Source organism: Sander vitreus, chromosome 5 (assembly GCF_031162955.1).
Source record: "Sander vitreus isolate 19-12246 chromosome 5, sanVit1, whole genome shotgun sequence".
Lineage (NCBI taxonomy): Eukaryota > Metazoa > Chordata > Actinopteri > Perciformes > Percidae > Sander > Sander vitreus.
Window position 1 is genome coordinate 31140549 of NC_135859.1, and position 22983 is coordinate 31163531.

General features: G+C 40.4%; 1 protein-coding gene across 1 annotated transcript in view; it reads right to left on the minus strand.

Annotated features, from left to right (window-relative positions):
* The window catches only part of fras1 (Fraser extracellular matrix complex subunit 1), a 258103-nt gene extending 238957 nt beyond the window's left edge, over positions 1-19146 (minus strand). The window contains exons 1-2 of the mRNA XM_078251454.1: positions 18549-19146; positions 12590-12621 (exon numbers count right to left, since the gene is read on the minus strand). Of these exons, the coding sequence (XP_078107580.1) occupies positions 12590-12621; positions 18549-18636 (120 nt within the window). The 5' untranslated portion in view covers positions 18637-19146. The remainder of the gene's footprint in view (positions 1-12589; positions 12622-18548) is intronic.
* Between the last annotated feature and the right edge of the window lie 3837 nt (positions 19147-22983).

Genomic DNA, 22983 nt, shown 5'->3' on the forward strand with positions numbered 1-22983 from the left:
TTTTTCTGACACCATGAAAACTGTTTAGAGATACGTGGTTCTCACGGGACAGCGACACTACAAACATATGATGATCTTATAGAATATGACGCATTGCTGTAGATTGAAACTACCCAACGGTATATAAAGGAGTTAAAATAAGCACAAGCTTCAACATCTACAGCAGTAAAATGCAACACACACATTAATGCAGCAGTAATATTAATCCAGAAACAACAGACGGGGAACATTTTAGTGCACAATAATTACTTTTACTTTAGGTACTAAAGCTATTTGTTTATTATGTAAGGAATAGTGCTTTCTGACAGTCATGGTAGATGAAAACCAGTCTCCATGCCAAGTTTTTTCTAGGATAAATAAAGCTTTTTGTTAACTAATTTCAACACAACTTTGAGTGTGCAAGGAGGGGTGGGAAATGCAAATATCCAACATGTGACCTGCTAAACTCAATATGCTCAATCCACGAGAGGATGTCAACAAAAAGTCAGCAGAAGGCCAGGAGAGATGAAGTCAAATTTGCTTGCCAATCATGAATAAATGCACGGTGACAAATCTACAGCTTCAAACAATAGGGAAGTGAACGAGATCAATTCCACAGTCTTTATATTATCTTATCAGTCAGGCAGGGAGCCAAGTGGAGGGTTCTGTAGAGTGATCCCAGCATCCTGTGGGGTCTAACGGAGTGGCTTTGTTTTCTGCTGAGCGAGGCAGCACGACCCAGGTAAAGGAGGGGAAATGAAGTCATCGACAGGCCGGGTCTGGCATTCAACATGTTTCCCCCGAGGCAAACATCCGTCTCCACCTGTCATCATCTGCTTTATCACACAGGCCGCGATTCCACCGGGCCTCCTTTTAGTAAAAGGTTAACAGTGCAGGGTAATGAGCACAGACTCAAAGATAATCCACAATCATACTGCACTCATAAAACTATCTTTGACAGACTGAGGCACACTCTTAGCTTTAAATCTCAGGGATTTTAATTCTAAGGCTTTTGTTGTCGTGGATTTGGAGATTCATTCCGATCATATTTGATCATAGGATAAAAACGAGATTAGACTTAAGGTGATTATCTATTCTTGTCTGGGATATAATGTGACATTTCCATGTAATGGGGCGGCTGTGGCTCAGTGGTAGAGAGGTCGCCTACCAATCGGACGGTTGGTGGTTCAATCCCTGGCCCCCTGCAGTCCCATGTCAAAGTGTCCTTGGGCAAGACACTGAACCCTGAGTTGCCCCAGATGCTGCGCCATCGGAGTGTAAATGTGTGTGTGAATGGTTCCTGTACTATGTAAAAGTGCTTTGAGTAGCTGTTAAGACTAGAAAAGCGCTATATAAAAACAGTCCATTAAATAAGAGTCCAATTCTGTACTAACTATACAAAATATATTGTACAGCAATGATTTCCCTTCATGTACGTCATCAACAAATAATAACAGACAGAATTAGTACCTAACCCCAGCTAAAGGGGGTTTGATGCATTCCTGGCAGGTGATCTCTTGCAGTCATGAGAGTAATTCAATTTTGACATTCATTGTGAAGTGTTTTTGGGTTTTCAACTGCTGGTCAGATAAAAGTCAACGAGAAGTCTTCCAGAAAATTGGGATTTTTTTACATGACATTTCTGACATTCTGTAGACGATCAATCAATGAAGTAAAATTAAAATTGACAGATAAATCCATTATAAAAAATAATCAAGCAGCACTAAACCTACATTTTAGACTGGCCTTTAAAGCTGTGACTCCACATGAAGAGTTTGTGTTATTATACCTGAACCTCTTTACCTGCTTCACTCTGCCTGCTGTCTGTTTGGTTTCGCCTCACCCGTTTCATCAATAATCCAGATAGACACTAAGGAAAATGTGGTTGACCAGAAATTGACTTCCTAGTTGGGAAGAAAAAAGGGAGGGAGGAGAAGGAGGAGGAGGAGGCCCGGATTGAACATGAATCTCTGCAATTGATGACAGGAGGAGGAGGGTAAACATCACAGTCCTTCCCGTGAATCCTGTCAGCGCTGTTAACGATCTGGCCATCTGATTGGACCATGGGTAGCATGTGAAGATCGATTATGTACAATTTAAAAAAAAAAAAAAGTGTTTCCTTTCTTTTAATCTTAAAAATTCTTTCTTGTGAATTTCTTCTTGCAATTCTACTGAAATTCCCCAGAAATGTAAAAATAAGAACTTCAAAATGCACTATTCTTAAGCATAAATGCTTCCATTTTTTACTGAAAATGTTTAAAACCCCACAATGTGAAGCCAGATAACACAGAACAAAGACTTAGACGGTGTGAACTTCTAGTATGAAAGTTGAGTGTTAGTGTCAGCTTTTATGCACATGTGCAAGATGCTTCCCATGTTGGAGTGATCGGAGCTTTTAGTTGTTGTTTCCTCTTATTTGCAGAAAGAGTGATTCAAATATATTGTCTTCCAGATGACAAAGTAAATTGGTATAAACTTTGTACATTCATGGAATAAAAAAAAAAGTAAATAAAAAAAACTTCTCTTTAATTCTCACAGTGCTTCTTAATAGACAGATTTTGTGGCTTCGCAGAATGAAATCATTCTTTAACTCAAGAGAATCAGTAAAAATAGAAATATGTGCTCTATTTCTTCACAGCTATTTGAATTCCTTCAGTCCCTTCTTACAGACAAAAGAATTAATTTTTGAAGGGGTTGTCCCTAAAGATGTTCTCCTTCCTCCTCCTGCATTCAGGACAGAAAACAGGAGGGAAACTCAACATAAAGCTGACAAAAAAATGAGCCCTGTGGATGGGAGGTTTGTGATCTGCAGCGTGTGTGAACACAGCCGTCTGAGCCAACGGGGACAAAGACTTGGCCCAGTGTAACGTTTCTCTCTCTAAACACTTGTAGCTCCAAGAGCCTGCAGGGCACAGACAGAAGGAAAAGTAGAGCAAGAAAGACAAACTGGGGCTCGGGGGCTGCATGCTGGTATTTACAGATAAGAGGCAAACTGGCTTGAATGGCAAGCCGGAAATCAAACACTCTGAATCAAGTGAGAGACAAAAGGCCTAGGACCCCGCAGACCTTCTGCAATGAAACTGTCTAAGCCACCGTCGGATGGCCTGGAGGGTCAGAGGGGTCAGAGATGAGGGGGGTGTTGATGAAAAAAGGGGAGCAGCTAGCTTGTTTGTTTGCCCATTAGCCCAGCAGCTGAGTGTTTGCTAAAGGTTGCCCCACTTCACTCCAGTCCTACACATCTCTGCATGTCTGCACAGAGCTGGTGGGGGGGGAGGGGGGAGTCTTAGTTCCAGTCGAGGGAGCATGGCGAGCTCTAATTGAGCCCCGGGAGCACTGCTGAGGCGTGGGACAGTGTCAAATTGAGGGTCTCAACCCAAAGTTCAGGGCCCTCTGAGGGGTCATTACATGAAAGATGGCAAAAAAAAATTCCAATACTCTTTCAATACCCTTTCTTCAGTTTGTCTTATCTATCCATCCCCTAAGGCATTGCTCAGACCAACATTATCACTGCCCTAGTAAAAGAGCCTCCTCAATCATTTCAGTGTGACTACTGCATTGGCACAGCAGGGGTCCTGACAGAGTGCTCTGGCAAAAATAAATGCAGCGACATCCAGAAAACAAATGCAATTCAACATAATCCAGCAACACACTGCACTGGTCATTAAATATGTGTAAGTGCACACTAGATTGCTCTGTAGCATGAAGGGCATACATTAACTAAATTAACTTTTTACACTTTACAGACTGGTAAATGAGGTCCTGCAGCATGGTATGTGTGTTTTGCCATCTAATAAGCCTTCAAACTCATAGATGTATAACTCAAACTTCCTGCTTCTCACCCGTACCTGTAGCAACACGTCTGCACCGACAAAGCTGCTTGCTTTATTTATTTATTTTTACAATGCAGTGCGGTTTTCCGTCTGTACATGGCCTTACCCAACTTTCTACATGTCTATTCATTCTCTCATTTTCCTCTTGGATTCAGTTTTGTGCATCTCTCCACATCTCTGCACCCTCCTCCAGGTACCAGCTTCCCTTAGGCTCATTGATGACAGAAGTCCTTCTTCCTGGGCTGATCTGCCAATCAGCTGAAACAGCGATATGCTACTTTCGCCATCATTAAACCGTTGTTGGTTTTTATACTCGTAAGTTAAACTTGAAAAGTGATCAGAGAGAGAGTTGAAGGAAAAAGTCCACACTTCAAACATGAAAACTGTTTACAGATGTAGCCACACTTAACACTTGAATGCTGTTTTAAAGTTCAAGGAAGGCCAAAATGAAGAGAAAATTTCCTTTCCATTTCCATGTCTTAATAGTAATCTTTTCATTGGATTTTAAGAATTGCAACCTGTAGCGCCTTACTGAATAAGTCTCAAGGTGTCTTGAAACGTTAATGCTTCTATGCAATCTAAACCAACCTCAGTGACGGACATGATAATAAAACAACACTGTTTTTACACTGCACTTTTATACCCTTTCTCCCTTGAGCAAAACAAATGGGAAACTGCTCTGGCTCAAAAGTATGGAGGAATTTGAGATGCAAGAAGCAGTTAAGCTTTAAAAGCATCATGAAAAGAGCAGCTAGTGCAAGTGCTTCACAGCCTCGGGCCACTTAATAATTCAGATGTGGTACAGCCACGAATGGCAAGTCCTCAAATGATCTATTTCAGTGTCCTGGGCCACAGTGCTTCTGAAAAGCCCCTATTCTTCTGACATCAGAGCGGCCGGCACTCACTTCATTATGTCGGGAACTTCACACATCACAGCAGCCTCTCCAAAGGGTTGAACGGGGAGGAACAGTATGTGCTGGGTTTGGAGCGGGGGAAATCAGGACTCAGAATCTAACAAATAAAACTATTCAATAAGCCTGACTAGGTGAAGTAAAGTTGTTAAAACAAGTCTTTATCCTTGACCTGACTTTAAACAGTGGCAGCGGTTGAAGATGCGACACAGACTGAACTTCATAGTGTGTTTGAAATTGTTTTTTGATGCCATGTGGAGGCTCAGCACCAAAACAAACTTTGAACTGAGTCAAAAGTTGAAATGGCTTCAAAACTGAAGCCACGGAATCTGAAGCTCTGCCAGATAACATATAGAAGTCTAGATCATCAACTCTCAATTATTCACTTGACTGTTGATCCAGCTCCAAAACCCAAGGGAGACATGAGGTTTGATTTGACTTTTCCTCTGATAACATGGGTTGTTTAGAGCCCCGGCTGTGGGGGGGGGAAACAGCAGTGTGAACACCAGTCAGCTGCGACCCGGGCGTCACAGGGGAATTATCACTCCAGCTTAAGTGTTAATCCACCGAGGGGCCCTGGAAAAAGGCAAGAAAAAAGGCAGCTTCCGCTAATATAGGCCTACATATTCTGTCCAACAGCAGTCAGATCCTATTAGTGCTTCAAATGTCATACTTCCCCGCTGAACCCCAACGGGCACAATGTGGATAGATATGAATACTTACCCCTCCGCACAGAGGAAGTCAGAGATAGGCTTCTTTTAAAATAGCTCACTGTGTTTGCCTTCACTATAGTCTCCTTTTAATGTATTTTTTTTTTCCAGTCATTGTCGTCAGCCTCAATTTGTGAAGCGTGTCGGGCACGTGGATATAATTCTATGGTCAAGCAGCAGCAGAAATCAGACTGAGAGAAATCAGATTGTGTTTCTGACGGTGACTGACTGGAAATGTTCTCCAAAACTATTTTCCTGAGAAATCACTACTGTACTGCAAATTACATATGGAGGTTAACTTTAGGATGGAGGTACTATGATGAGAAGTGATCAGGGTCTGGGTAGCTCACCTAGTAGAGCAGACACCCATATGTAGAGGTTTACTCCTCGACGCAGTGGCCGCGTGCTCGACTCCGACCTGTGGCCCTTTGCTGCATGTCATTCTCCCCTTTCATGTCTTCAGCTGTCCTATATAAATAAAAGGCCTAAGATGCTCTAAAAAAAAATATTAAGAACATAAATGTCAAATATGATTTAAAAAGTCATCACCTTACCATCATCACAAATTTGAGTAACTTGTACTTTACCTCAATATTTCCATTTTGTGTTACTTTATACTTCTACTCCACTACATCTCAGAGTTAAATATTATACTTTTTATTCCACTATATTTGTGTGACAGATGATAGGTTATCATCCCTCCCTGTCCAGTGAAAACCACGTATCTCCAGATGTGTTGATGTTGAATGTTTGTGATGAACTGAAGGATGAAGTGTTCCTTTATGTGTTGAGCAAATTCTCCTACTTCTTAAGCTAAATGAAGTCTTTAAACGCCTCTTGGATCAGCTGGAAAATGCATCGTCACAAAGCTGAAGACAGGGCTGTTTTTCTGACACCATGAAAAGTTGTACAACTTTTTAGAGATATGTGCTGCTCAGCGACACTACAAACATATGATGATCTTATAGAATATGATGCATTGCTGAAGATTAAACCCAACAGTATGTAAAGGAGTTCAAATGAGCCCAACCTTTAACATCTACAGCAGTGAAATGCAACACACACATTAATGCAGTAGGAATATTAATCCAGAAATATCAGATATGATAGGAACACTGACAGGGAACATTGTACTGCACAATTCATACTTTTACTTTAAATACTTTAAGTACATTTTGTTGATATATACTTTTACTTAAGCTAGGTTTTGAATGCAGGATTTTTATTTAGTACTGGATTAGGAGTAGGATCTGTACTTAGACTTCTTCCACCATTGGTAGCCATTTCAAGAAAATATTAAGTATATCAATATTAACAATTTACTTGACTCTGATTGGGTGGTAGGTGTCTTGTTTATCAGGACACCTCAAACACAGTTTCAGTCAAATATTTAACCACCGTTCTACATCAGTGCTCCAGGTATTTTAATGGTGTTAGCTATAGCAACAGTACTGAGGCTTCACGCTACGTTCACAGTTAACTCTCACTAATGAAATCAGGTATTAAACTGACTACAAACACACTTTAAAAACTGGGGCATAAGTGGTCATGGCTTCAGGGTTGGGTTGTGCTTGAACAGAACTAGTTTGTGAAAAGTGTTGTTCGACCACGTCAGGAATTAAAAAACTGTTTATAGTTGTTCTGCGTGGCCACACTCAAAGGGCAGAGTGAAAAACCTCGCCATCATGGGAAGTATTTTTGAGATATTTGAGCCTTAATTAATTGGAGACCTTCGAGAGCTGAAAGCAAAAAAGGAAGGAGAGAAAGGGAGATGGGGAACGACATGCAGCAAATGTCCTTGGGCAACCCTGTCTCCTAAAGACTCACGTTACCATATAAAAAAAAATTACATTCTCAATTACATTTTCAAGGGAAACGTAATTTCCTGGCTGGGAGAAGATAGTCTTTAGGACTTTCTGCCAGAAAGCCCTTTCTGAATGGTGCACGTGGTGAAACGGTCCCTGTTTTAAACATGTGTCATGGGTCTGACTGCTCCCGGATTTTTCAACCGGGCATCATGGCGGCTCGTTCAGAATACGATCTCATATTTTACGAAGATAGTTCACCGAAACGTGTTTCTAAAAACATTTTAAGTGAGAAATAGGCCATGCAGTTGCTGAATCTGTCTTCATTTTAGATCGACAAAGGTCAGTTTAAAAGATTCCCGTCAGATTTCAAGAGGCTTAGTCACGCTCATCCCGCTCGTCATTTCCGGGTTAGCGCTCCACCAATCAGATTGGTCATGGAGTCCGACTGCCCGCCCTCCGACGCACCATGTCAGGTCGGCCAAAATGAAGGCCGATGGCTCCTCGGACGGACGACGGCACGGAACACACCGAACAAACGCGAGTCACTGACCTTGCCAGACTGTCCGACAGCCGATTATCAGTTTGGTGTGTCACTGCCTTAACACTAACCACAACATCCCTGAAAAACTGTGTTTAGAGAGATTGCAGTGGTTCAAAGAGAGATAAGAAGGTGTTTCCCCAAGTGCACAGCAGCAAGATTCATAACCGGTTATAGTTCACCACATTGTAAACATTATACATGTGCATTGATGCGTGCATAAGCTCAGCAGGTAAAAAATTAACCACTGAAGTCACATTGGAATCAAAAAGCATTCCTCATTTCTTATGTATTTAGAAATAGTTACAAATTAAGAAGTGGTTATCAGTAGTTCTTTGGGTTGGAGCTTTTCAGTTCTCAACATGGGGGACAATGACTCAGTACAAAGTGGGAGGATTGGGATGAGACAAGAAGAAATTAATGGGGACCATTCAGGAACAAAATGTAATCCTCTACGACACATGTAGCAGTTACTGTGAGTCGGTGTGATGGAGGGGTTTGGAGTTGTACCAACGCCACGATGTTTCAGCTCTGTTCAGGTTAAAGGTTCAGTTAAATCCCCAGCTCTGCCCTCTTTGTAAACTTTGGCGTTACTGCCCGGACCTGGTGCTATTCTTGAGGTGCCCTACATTTTGATTCCTACAGAAATGGCGACTTGCAATGCCAGGAATTTAAGCCTTGAGGGGGCAGGTGATATATTTGGACATGGTGCTGCATGTTGAGCTCTGCTGTTCTTCACTGAGGAGGCTATATGCTGTACTTCAGCAGCGTGTCAGGCCTGGTGGCACACTCCACAGCTGCAATAAGTCTGGGGTTATTTAAATCTGTCAGGACGCATGTAAAACACGTTGCCCACAACTGTAATGTACAGTTGCTGGGTAACAGCAATGGGCAGCGAGAGTTAAGGATTCAGCAACATTTACACAAGTACTTTGTTTTTTGAGGTATTAGTGCTTTCTACTTTAATTACTACATCACGTTTTGCATCTTTTATTCATTTATCTGATTATTTTTAATTAATTAACATTTTAGGAGTTTACAAAAAACACGAGATAGCATAAAGTACTGCTGATTTTGAGTTGGATAACAACAGTGCATTTTAGACCTTATCTAGAAAGCTTTACAGCCCTTACACAGTGAGCCGACCATCAGCCATCATTGGGCCAGAACTGGGATGCTGTTTAACATCTGTGGCTGTCCATTGCCTGTAATTTCTGTAGAGGTTTCTGCTGATTGGGATATTGGGAGTTCCCGACGAGTCAGATACTTAATTTGAAAGGTTAGAGTTAAAATGGCTGCAATTTAATCACTTAAAAAAAGCCAATGTAACAGTTTACTCAATATATCTACTGTAACTGCAATTCCTGTTTTCTATAATATCTGCTCTTTAAGTAGATAATCTGAGTGCTTCTTCCTCCACTGGCAGCCATGTTTAATACATGATGTAAGCGTCCAAGCTGACATGAGCTGACAAGATTGGGATGTTAAGGATGACCTAAGGGTGACGTGACGTCACTTACTGTTTACACCCAGACGATACACGCTCCTCTGAGCACAACCTTCTGCGGGTCTAATCTGATTCATCAGGTTACAGGAGCTGGGAGGGCGCTGACTGATGAATGATTTAGTGCGGATGTGCAACATCAGCCAAACACTATCTCCCCTGGCCTCTTGCAACCCGTCAGTAGAATCTGAACTGATAAGGTCTGGTCAATGCAGCCGTGGGAACTAAGACTATTCTCTGAGGGAAGATGTAAAGACTTGCTCTTCATTGTCTCACTGCTTTTAATCCATCGCACGCATTGTTCCACATGTAAAACTCATAATTTCTTTGATCAATCTGGGGTTTTGAAGACCAAACCAACACTTTGTTTTAATAAAATCCCCAAATTGAGTTTGATATCAATGTAGTTGTGCCTCTGTCATACAGTATGCAGAGCTTAGAATGTTAAAAAAATTCCACCAGATTAACGTTCTGTTTTAGGGGGTTACAATGCCTGATTAATTGCCTGAAAATTAAAAAAACCTGGCTGTTGAAAGATCAGACAGATTTTTGGCATATCAGAAATTTGGATTGGCTGGTTGGAGTTTAAGCAGTTCCACGATCCGGTTTCCCCAAACAGCTGCTGACAAAACATCCATAGTAAACTTGCTAGCTATAGTATTATTCAGTGTTATTCTTGACTGAAACTCTGCTGTGATATTAACAAAACTTCACTTTGCTGGACAACTGACTATATTGTCACCATCTTTCCAGCCATCTAAGATAAGATGCTTTATTGTCATTGCATGTTAAACACAACAAAATGATTTGGTTTGGCAGCAATCCATTTCACTTAGCAGCATATATAAATATATTTTTAAAAAGTGCTAGTGGCACACACAGTGGGTGGTGGGGGGGGGGTTATGGGTTCAGCAGCCTGTCCATAACATGGGAAAAAGCTGTTTCTCAGCCTGTTGGTCCGTGTGCATATGGTTCTGAGCCTGCCTGGAAAGGGGCGTAAACACGGGGTCCCCAGGGTGTGAGGGGTCTCTGTGAGTCCATATTTGAGTCCAGGTCAGTAATCAGCTTTCTACCCAACTGTATTTTGAGAGCAAAGCTCTGAGTCGTTCCTCTGCTACTTTCTCTGTCTGAAGTCTTTGTTGTGCACATGTGTACATGTAAAAATTACAAATTACTGGAAAAACCTTAGAAAAGTATGTGAAAACACTGTTTTACTGCCCTAATATGCGTATTACATGTGCTTTTGAAATTACTGTCATCGACATACAGTATATAATTGTGCCTATATGTCTTCTTTTTTTTTATTTAGCTGTGAAGAATGATCAGAATGACCTTAGTTTATGGATTAACAGAGGTATTAGTGGTATAAATCAAGCTGGACACTAAAGCTAATTAAATAAAGTCTGGAAAACGAAGAAAGGGGACACTGATCATGTTATGAGAAGACTTATTTGCTCTTATAAATATTTTTAACCACAGAGAGAGGCCTGAGGGCTTCTACACTTTAATCTGCGGGTTTCTTTATTTTCCATTTGTTCCCATCTACCCACAACTCCAGGTGTTGTGTTTGGGGGTGGAAGGGGGTGGAGTTCCTCACTTTGAACTCCAGATGGGCCTTTTCTTGACTGTGTTCAAACATGCTGGGGCCATCCCACCTGTCTCCCTGTCCTCTCCTTTTTTTTCCCACAAACCCCCTCCTCCTTTTCCTTTCTCCACCACCACCACCACCACCCCTCCTCCTCCTCCTCCTCCTCTTCCCTCCTAAAACACTGACTGAGCCATTTCTGTCTTTACATTCTCGCTCTAACAATTACCCCCTCTTCAAAGCTAGGGGATAAGTAACACAGGGAAGCAGGATGTGTTCTCGTGCATTTACAGGATTGCAGGTAGTTGTAGGTATGTTAGGTAGGTATGCTCTACTGTTACAGTTTTACTGTAATTATGTTGATAACACAGCAGGAAAGAAGCAGGAGTTCTGGCTGGGAATGCAAAGTCTACCGCTGAGAACCATGTTTAAGGCTTCTTAGGAGAGATTACCAGTTGTTGCAAGACACAAGTGGTGTTTTTCTTAAGTGCACAGCAGCAAATTTCAGGTTTTACTTGGGGTTTGACCAATAAAAGAAAAGAATTATATTACGGCTGAATCACTTCAAAGCACAACTTGTGCTGATGTTGAATATCTTACACCGGTAAATGTTTCTACTGCTTGTAGGGTAGAAAATCTTCCAAAACAGCATTCAGACCCTCCAGTTAAATCTGGCGTACATTTATTTTAGGACTAGAAGCTCTTTAAGGCAAAGTGATCCACCATCACACCTCTTCTTTGGAAATTTTGAATTATTAATTCTGGACAACTAGCTAAATAATTAAAATGTTTAAAAAAAAAAAATTGTAGTCTTACTTGTAGCCATTTTTTCATGTAGCTGTGGTTAGAGAGAAGCTTCCATATTATTGGCAACAGATGACATGAACGGCTGACGGTTGATTTAATGAAATAACATGACAATATTGGCAATCTGTAGCAGTGTGGTGGGGAGTTTAAAAGCTTTTTAAAACTTGGTAAATGTTAATTTTCTTTTATTCTGTCCATGTTCTGCATATTCTCAGTTTAAAAAATGTATCTAAAAAATATATATTGGCATATATTGACGTTATCTCTGTCTCAAACTCCACTTTATACACCTCAAACTTATGGCTATTTAAAGTGCAAATGCATAGAAGTATGACGGAGGGCAGGCTTTGGCAGCCTGCGCAGGGGAACAAGGGGACTTCTCGTCTGTCGATGCCTAAAGCCAAACTTAAAACATTAAAATACAGTAATTCGCAAGCCAGGACATGAGGATCCTGCAACAGGGTTTAAAGAACATCAAAAAAGCACATCTCAGAGCAAAACCGTGAATGTTCACCAATCCCCAGCAGAACCGCAGAAACAAAGCTCATCACAAACTTTTTTCTAACTTGAAATGAGCCAATCGACAGAGCAGCAAGAGACTTTTAACATCCTCTCTCTCTCTCATCCACAAAGTCAGTATGACAAGGGATGCATTATAGATGACACACATCTTCTCTGCTACATCTCAGACAACAGAGGACCACCTATATATCTCTGCACATACACATAGCTTCAAGCGTCAGCCATGCTAACCTGGAGATGTCCCCTGTGAATAATACATGAGCAAATACCCATTAGGCTTCACAGACGGACCCAAGATCCTAATTCTATGAGCGGACGGGGAAGAAATCTTAAAAGTGATTCAGCCAGTGATTCTAAAGAGGTAAAATAGGACAAGACAGGGTGGGTGCACCTACCGCATACAGCGATCCCTCGTAGGTACAAGCTCCTAGGATGACAGACAGATAAAGGAGGGGGAGAGAAAGACAGATAGCATTAGAGTCCAGTCATGATCACACCTTTCCATATGTCAGGGATTATGTAAATCTGTTCCTGTAAACCCTGTAAAGTCTCATGTCTGTTGTTGCATACTGTCAAAATATGAAAGTGATCAATAGAGGAAAAATGGTGATTAAACGGATTCTGAATACCAGAGGGAGAATAATCCAAGAACAAATATTCAAAATCTCCCTTACTTGAAGCGAAGCCATGAAATCACCACACTTTAAAAAGGGTCACAGGAATTCAGATTTCACCGTTAAATATATAATCTCAAATGCTCTATGAAGATGTTGTTAAAGTTTGATTTAGTTTGAGTACTTCAACTGAAACGCATTTGGAAATTTGTCGCAGTTGGACAATCCTGATTTTCTCTACCCATTTAATAATCCTTGAAATCTGTCCAATCAGCTTCGTTTTCAGCATCTGAACCAAAAAGGTCTCCAACTAGGCCGATTCACCTTAGTGTCTCAATTCATACATAATTTCAAAATGTTCAGGCTCAGGTTTGAATGCACTTTTAATGACAAAAATACTGGGCCAACTCTTGTTCTGAAACTGGATGAAATATAACACATGACATGCAGGAGTTCACAAAGTTTAAAGAGCAGGCATATGCAGGGATGTTAACAATAATAATTTCCAAATCCCCTGTGTGATGGATATAATAAACACAGTTAAGTTAAGTTAATGTGTCTAAATTTGGGTGTGAGCTTTCTTTGAAAGCCCGATCAAGAACATCTCCCTCTCAGCTTGTCAGTTTCAGCTCAACATCGTCATATTTGGACAAACTTTTATTAAGCTATAGCTAGCTTTGTTACACTCAGCTCAACACCTGAACACATGAACATCAGCTGAGTCTGCCAACACACAGCTGATGCTGATGAAATGCAGCTGGGGCTTAAGCCCTCCACACATGCAGAGATTGAAGACAGAAGAATCGTCTCCTTACACCTATTTTAAGCCAAGTATATGTGCATGCAGGCTTACTTTGGTACTCATCAAGGGTTCCCCAACTTTACTATCATATGTTCAAAGAAACCAGTACCCACATGAGGCTGTTTACATGCTAATCAACGCTTCTCTCCTATCAATACTAACTAGCATTTTGCTAATGCAAACCAAAATCTCTGAGGCCAATGTTCCTACCAAACTACAGGTAATTTATCAAAAAAACACCAACATTAAAATGATTTTATTTTATAATACAGACACATAAAAAACCCTATTCTTGAATTTGACCCTAACCTGAACACCTGATGTAACAACTACAAATTCAGAAATCCAAATTCAGTATTGTATATCTGCTGTTTTGTCTTCCAGTGCCTTAAATTGAGCATTTGCACCAATTTATAATTCAGTGCATCATGAACAGAAATTTGAAAAACAGAAAATATGCGACCTATAGACTGGCAGAGCACTGATGATTATCTCTGCTCAATTTGAGGACCAACTGTAAAGAAAACACAGACCGACAGTCTTAGGTCTGAGCCTCACAAAATCAGACGCATCACAGGGAAAAGTAGGCCTACAGCAAAAGGTAAACATTCACCATAATTGTCCAGGTCCTCAAAACAAGAGCACAGTTACAGTTGTATTATCATATGAGAGAGCAAGTCTGTTTATGCTGCTGCTTCAGGCTATCATCTCTTTATCACTAAAGTGCAATGTAAAATATAATCTAGTAGTTTAATCAGTTGTGGGCAGATATACAGATGTGAAAGCTGAGAATACAGTTTATAAAAAAAAACAATAAACAGTTCAGGTTTTAAACATACAGATTTTATAAACTCTCTGTTTGACTCTGAGGTAGCAGTTAACACATGTTGGTGGCTTTAAGTGAGTGTGTCATTTTATCAAAGAATGAGTGTGAAGTCAATGTAATCCAGTTTGCAGATTAACAAAAAAAAAGATGGATTATATTCAGTTTTTGTTTTTGTAAGTAGGCCTATGTAAGAAGGGATTCCTGGCACAACTCTGAAAATACTTGGCAGTATAAATAAACAATTTTATTGTGAGACCTAATGTGTTTCAGCTTCAGCTTTTGCCCAAACGTGTTGCTGGAGAATTGAATTTGATTTACTGGGCAAAACATAGGAGTTAATTTTCTGTACATACTGAAAAGAAATTTTAATTCAACATACTCCACTCTTTTTCAACATTTTTTTTCATGTTTTGGCTGGGATATAGTTTGACGGGGGCAAAGAACTTCTAGAACTTGCTAAAAATGTATACATTTTGAATGGAGGTTCGGTATATGTTGGAAGATGACGGAGGATTAGGGAAACCTGAGATAAGAAAGGTTGCTCATTACTATTTTTAAACCCATTTCACGAGATGATTCTTTAACATCTGGAGATAACTCTTATGATCGAGCCTTCAGCTTGTGATCATCGTGGTCTAAGAGAGTTTCGTCATGGGAGTTGTTCCTCTCAGCCTTGAAAGAAATGAGCATCAGAGAACAACACAAAGATGAGAAAATATGGTGGCCTGCCGCGTGCACATATTATAATTCATATTTTTATATCATAAAATTAGTAATGAAGCATCCATGGCTACTCGCAGCTTCCATGTAGAAAATCTAACTTTAGCCATTTCACTACAATCACCCATAACTGTTGTCTTTCTCAGCCTCACAGTCAGGACTCTTTCATACAACACAAACGTTCATTTAATAAGGTTTTCGAATGAGCGCCCTCCACCTGAGAGGACTTTTTCTCAATATGAAGTGGAGATTTAACTGTTTATGATGCTGGGGAAGTACCACCTTGTAGTCAAAGTCAGGTTTATCCTCTTGTTGGTTTTATGTCCCAGAAGGCATTGATTTGATGATTTGCAGGTGAAAAGACCAAACCTCTGTGTTAAAACTGGGATACATTTTGTTGAAAAGTGAAAGTTTTTATGTTTTTTTTGTTGTCTTCCATTCAACCATGCACTTGCCGGTTGAAAACTGAAAATCAACACGTTTTAGTCTTTTTTTTCACTACCATGTATAAACACCACTAACACCAACTTATCACCACTAGTTTTACACTTATTTTTGGAATTCATGGTCAATAAACCTCATTTATAGAAAATTATACCTAATTCTTAATTATGAATTAGGTATAATTCAGAAATTATGAATTATTTAGACTAATTATTTAAAACATTAAAGGAAGGATAATCACAGAAGGGTATATGTCAACGTTCAGTCGGAATACTGTTTAGAAACATTTCCATTTTTTTTTCAAATGCTAAAAAATGAAATAAAACACCCTAAAATTCAATGAAAGTGGAGATTCAATATTTTGTTGTACTTGCAAAGCTGTTGTGTGGAATCATCCATGTTATTTTTGGGCAATCAAAATTAGGTAGTTAAAAACAAACCCATATTTCTGATATAGAAATTTTGAAAACGGGTTAAACATGCAGTTTTTCTTTGGCATGTATTGCTTTTATTGATAGGACAGATTAAGTCAGGAAAGTGGGAGAGAGAGGTGAATGACATGCAGCAAAGGGCCACAGGTCGGAACCAAACCCGCAGCAGCTGCGACAAGGACTGAGCCTCTGTACATGGGGCGCACGCTCAACCAGGTGAGCTAACCAGGCGCCCCATTTTTACGGTTGTTTTTAACAGTTTTTTAGTGATTATATTCAAGCTTGAAGGCGAGACGTACTTTACATTGAAACAGTCATTTAAATGCAACAGTTTTATATCCAAGACATTTAAAAACACCTTATTTAACCCAAATCAATGCTTCGAGGGATAGAAGAAGGGCAGCCAAACTTCACCAGTTTGTCTTAGTCTACTCTAAAGGAATACATTCAGTTACTTGCCTCAAAAATACAGTACTCAGGCATTATCAAACACAATATAATGTCCAAGGTGGGTGAGAGTATAATCTGGTTGGGTCAGGGATAATAATTCTGCAGATGCTCACAGTCATATTCAACTGACTGTAAAGGAATCGGAATAGAAAAGCAACATGTGAGGTAAACTGTTGTCTCTCTTGATCTCAGCATCCATCAATCCATTGAGCAGCACTAAATGTCGATAACATTTCAACTTTATCAACTACTTTGCTCTGGTTTCCAACGCCAACATGCTCTGTATTCAGCGGAAGGAGGCAAAGGAGTAGCTTTATAAAAGTTTGAATTGTATTGAAGCAAGTGCTGCCAAGCAGATTGGATGCATGCCAACATGGCTGAGATAGGATGCTAATGATGAAAGAAAAAGAAAAAAAAGTCTGACGTTCTGCTGCTGCATGTGAGCAGAGAACCATTCACCTGCCAGATTTTAACATGCAGCCCGACTTTCCCGTAGGTACCCGACTGTGATATTGTGAGTTTGATTTGAGAAATGAAGTGAAACCTTGAATGGGTCAGTTCAGTAACAGCTGCTTTGTATTCAGCTTCTGACAGTCTTCTGCATTTTAACTCATCTGATGGGAATACTGTAGCTGTGCATGGGCAGACCTTTTAGATGTGATGCAGAGTTATGAATATTTAAATGGCACAGAGGCCAAGAGTGGGATCCGATTCAAAGGCATGTTGAGATATTTAAGAAAGTGAAAACAGGTCAACACAGACAACAAGTTTACTCCACGTTTTTATTTTCTATTCAGATTCATTTACAGTTTGCTGAATGTGGCTGTGAGCATCTGCAGAATTTAATGCTTGATAATGTCTGAATACTGCATTTTTGACGCAAGTATAAGTGAACGTTTTGCGGCATGGGTCCTCTTTACATTAGACTTTCTCAAACTGGCTGTCAAGTTTGGCTGCAAGCAACAGTGTTGAAATATATATATATATATATATATATATATATATATATATCTTATCATATGTATAGTGCATGTCTTACAAACAAGCTTAAATATAAATCACTCCACACCATAAAAACTTTCCCCTTTCAACAAAATGTATCCCAGTTTTAACAATAAAGTTTGGCTGTCTTTTCACCTGCAAGTCACCAAATCAATGCCTTCTGGGAAACATTTTTTGGAACAAGGTGCTGCTTCCCCAGCATCATAAACAGTTAAATCTCCACTTTAAGTTTACCGAAAGCAGAGGTTTTCTTGAATTAGACTTGTTTCAAACTGACTTTGAAGTTCAACTTCACCTCTGTCTCACTAAGAATTGATTTGCAGGTCAAGAGATGTGAAGACTTCTTGTCAAGTTTTGTTTCAACAGCATTGTAATAGTTATGTGTCAGTGTCCTAACACCAGGTTGAAATATAGTCCCTGAAATGCTGTTTAAAAAACGTTTGTAACCATAAAAACTTTCACTTTTTAACCATTCAGCCCAGTCTTAACCAATGCTTTCTGAAAAAAACTGGCCAACCAAGTATGGGTGTTGCTTTCCTAGCACCATTGGACGTTAAATCTCCTCTTAATGATCAATACATCATCCAAGGTGGAGGGTGCTCATTCAGAAATCCTATCAAATGTTTGTGTGATGAAACTTTCAACTACTACTACTTTTCTCTTCTGGGAAAACACTGCAAATCATGAAGCTTGAATAGCATAAATCTCTGCTCTAACCCCTGGTAAACAACAACCTACTTAGGGGGTCCCAAAGCAGGGTCTCGGCCCCCTCCAGGGGTCCTTAAGGAACTTCCAGGGTGTCCTGAGCAACTAGGGTGTCCTGGATCAATGGAAACGGTTCCAAATAGAAAAAGTAAACCACAACTTTCATTCCTATGAGCAGCCTGGACAGATTTATGATTCAGTGCTGAAAAAGTGGCCAATATGGAAGTAAATCTACTCAAATTCAGGTTCTGTGGCTCTAATGTGAATGTGCATGGGGGTCCCTGATAAGCCCTGACCTACATAACAACCCCAACAACTGGTTTGGTTAAAAAAATTAAAAAAGAGACCAAAAATACCAACCATGTATCCCACGGGGGACGGTGAGGAGCCCAGCCAGAGCGCCAACAAATATCCACCATGCACCCATGGTCGCAGCCAAAACGGGCATTAAATCCAAATCCAGTCAGAGGGGAAACGCGCTATGTGTTGATGACTGTCACTCTAGCTCGAATCAAAGCAGTTTTCGGTGTGCATTATCGATGTCCCGATGTACAAGGAAACAACCAGGAAAAGATCCAGGAACCGGGTGAGACGGAGCGCACCGGGTCCGACTCCTGAGCGCTGCGCTCCGGGCTCGAATGCGGCGCGGTCCCAAACCTGGAGAAGTATCCACCTCCTCCTCCTACTACTACTCTTTCTTCGCCTGCTCACTGCTCAGCCGGTCGGGCACAAAACTCTGCCAAAAAGAAAAGCACCGGATGCAAGGTGCTTTGTCCTCTCCCCAGCAGCGGCAGCAGAAGCAGAAGCCGGGACGCTTTTAAAAGCCGAGACGCATGACGACGAGAGGCGGAGAGGCGAAATGTTGCGCGGTGTTTGAAGTCACTTCTTGCGGTGCGGCGGTCTTCTTGTCCTCCCCGAAACCCCCCAACTCTCTCTTCTTCTTCTCCTCCTTTTTTTCTTGTCCGTCTTCCCCTCCTCTCTCCACGAGGACGTCCCACCTCTCCGCTGCTGCACCTCCCTCCACCTCCACCACCCACCTCGCTCATATCATAATCTCAGACTCTGCTCCTTGGGGATTAAAACATGAGGGAGAGAATTATTATTTATTTTTTTCTTCTTTCTCGGAGGGGAATGAATGTAAAAAAAAAAAAAAAAAAAAAAAAAAAGAAATCCAATTTACAGCCCAAAATCTGAGATTTATAAAAAATGATAAATCACTGATATTTCCCACAGTGTCTATAGCTTGATTATAAAAACACAATTTGTCAGCTGTCTTTATAATAGTCATGTTAGGGACCTCTAGTGTGTCTGTGGTAGCCTACTCAATACTCACTTTTATAAGTTTGTATGGGGTGTTTATACTGACTTTAACTTCTTTGTGGTATCCCCTGGTTAGTCTCCTGGAGGGAATGAATGGTGACTTTATCTCACTTAATCTTTTTTTTTTTTTTTTTTAACCTTTATTTATTCAGGGAAGGTTCACTGACATGCAGCCTCTCTCCCAGGAACGCCCTGCTCACATTCACAGTTACACATTTATACCTGGAATGACATTTTATCCCTAAAATGACCTTTATATATATTCTTATTCTGTTCCTACATGTATATCTAAATGCCTAGTGAGTTAATGGTGATGATATTGCACTCAATGGCACTTTAGGTGTCATATTATTATTAAAGAAAGATGCAAATTATAAGGCAGTGGTTCCAAACCAGGGGTCGGGGCTTCCAAGGGCTATGGTGTTGTAATTATTCTTTTTTCTTTTTTTCCTCATATAATACTGAAGAATTTCATTTCATGATTCAAATTAAAACAATCTTCAGAGGCAAAAATCACTCTTTGATTCAACTCCTCATCTAATGTGCAATAGTCTTACAACTTCAATTCTGTGGTACTTTAGGTGCGATATATTCTAAGGTATTACTTTATAGGGCTTTCGGTAGTGACATTATGGTAGTTTCTTTTATGCCACTATCCCAAAATCATTTTCTAGTATCTGTACAAGTGAAAGAAGTAAATAAGCTCAGGAGAAACTGATAATATTGAACTGATTAAGGCCTTTTTATTACTTGTTGAGTCATTAAAATATTCAAACTTTGTGTTATATGAACTTTTTAATGTGTTTAAGGTGCTTCATTTTCACTTTATTCTACTTTCTATTTAATTTGATGTCATTTTGATCACTTAAATGTTTAAACATTGAGTTATAGTAACTTAAACCTGCTAATTGTGTCCCCTTTACAGAACTATCACGCCCCTGGTGGCAGCTAATAGTTATTTTATCTTACTTAACAGCATTTATAGTTACAATTCTTAAGTTATCATGAAACAACATACTGCAAACATTGAACTGTGAGATGAAGTATTCTTATGTTACTCAGGTTTTATTTTTATCCCCAATGAAAATAATACTATAGGGACTTTGTTGAGGGTTTTTTTTCAGTAAATATTAATAGCATGTTGCATTCATAAAGTATTACAGTATGCTTTCTGTTGGACTTATTTTTAATCCATAGTAGCTGCAGGGTCTTTAACTCAGCTGATGTCTGTATGATGGAGTATTATGGGACGTCTGCAGCTGTCTCTCTGTGTCTGTAATGTTTAATCAGAGGGAGTGCAGGACTGAGATTCCTCAGTGTCACATAGCAGTAACCTGATCTACACTCAGTCCTTTTGTCCTCTGCCAAAAACAGGGATCAGAGTCAGTTTTGCCTTTGAACAAGTTTTCTTTCTTTCTGCTGCTTCAATGCTGTCTGCTGTCTGCTGCTGCTGTCTTCTGTAGCTGCTGTCTGCAGCTGCTGTCTTCTGTGGCTGCTGTCTGCTGTCTTCTGCTGCTGCTGTCTGCTGTCTTCTGTAGCTGCTGCCTGCTGTTTTCTGCTGCTGCTGTCTGCTGTCTTCTGCTGCTGCTGTCTGCTGCTGCTGTCTGCTGCTGCTGTCTGCTGTAGCTGCTGTCTGCTGTCTTCTGCGGCTGCTGTCTGCTGCTGCTGTCTGCTGTAGCTGCTGTCTGCTGCTGCTGTCTGCTGTAGCTGCTGTCTGCTGTTGATGTCAGATCTGGGTAAATCTTGACCTCCAGTCTGGGATCCTGGCGAGTCAATGTGACCAGAAATCAATCTGAATAATTAACATTTTGACACTTCATGTGGAGTCTGCTGATCATTTACCCCAGACTTTATTCTCACATTGAGGTCAAGTTTAATAAGGAGGTCATACAATAATGACTTTCGCCCAGTAGCCCTGACAGGTGGAGGTGAGTGGCTCTACTGACCCACTTCAATTTGCCTACAGGAAGGACAGAGGTGTTGATGACACAGTTATGATGCTGATGCACAACGTCCACATGCACCTGGAGAAACCAGGGAACTTCGCCAGGCTGGTGTTTATTGACTTCTCAAGTGCATTTAATAAGGTCTTCAGGTAGATGGCCAGACAATAGAGAGACTGGAAGAGTATAAATACCGTAGTCTAATTATTGACCACAAGCTGACTTTTAAAAGTAACACCGACCGCTTCTTCAAGAAATGTCAACAACACCTGTACTTTCTTCGGAAGCTACGACGACTGCAGGTCAACAAGTCAATACTCCAGTCATTTCCTAACTGTGTAATCCAATCCACCCTCACCTTCAGCTTATTGGCATGGTTTGGTGCCCTGACTGAGTTGAACAAATGTCCCCTCAACAGAATCATAAAGATGAGCGGGAAGATCATTGGACAACCCCAGAACACTCTCACAACCATATTTGAGGAAACGTAAACGATCCAAACGAGGCATGTCCACCTTTGTGCCAGCATCCATCAGACTATTGAACAAACAATAACCACCCCCCCATCGATCGATACAGACTTTGACCTATTCTCCCTACCCACCGATCTACTCCTACCCTTAGGGTTTTTAGTTTCTTTTAGTATTTAGCATTTATTTATTCTCTGGTATGATTAATACGGACTATGTATTGTTGTATGTTGTGTTTGAATGTGCCTGACCACAAACGAAGTTCCCTCACGGGAAAAATAAAGTTCTTTTGATTTTGATGATTTGATACTGAGGTAAGGTGGGGTCACCCTCATATATCTCTGATTATGACCACAGAGACATTTTCACACTAGTAATAAGAGTTAAACAATGTCAATAAGGTGCAAAGGCTCGGGTCAATCAATGATCACAGATGGAAGATACTTCTTCTGTAATGCTTTCTTTTTTAATCATTCACTGGGCTTTTACTGAAAGTTATGTTGACTCAAATTACTACTTTGAAATAACTGTCAAATGCTGGGTAACCTTGGGGGGGGGGGGGAGATTGTAAAATGGGAAAACAGAAAGAGAAAAGTCTGCTCAGGAGGAGCAACAGAGGAGGTAAACATCTTCAAGGACAGACAGACATGCAAAAGTCTTCTGTAATAACAATAATAACATAACTAAATTCAGAATGACATTATCGGGAGATTGCAAACATATATGAATAAAGACCTATAAGACTTAAACTGGCAACAACTTGTCTAAAGATGCTGCTTTTCAGTTTCATCATTTTTACTTTTTCCCAGTTTTCATTGTGCCTCTTTCTAGTCTCTTTAATCTGCAAATCCTATTACATTAGCTGCTGTAACAGCCTGATCTCCCCAAAGAGACCGATAAAAGCCCCAACTTATCTCAATCTTGCATTGAATATCAACCTGCACAGCAGCATCAGAGGACAGGTGTGTAACAGGCTATAATTCAATACACCCAGTTTGAAAAGACATCTCAACTCGCGCTGTGGTTTGGGACATCAAATATCATGTGTTACCTTCCTAAAAC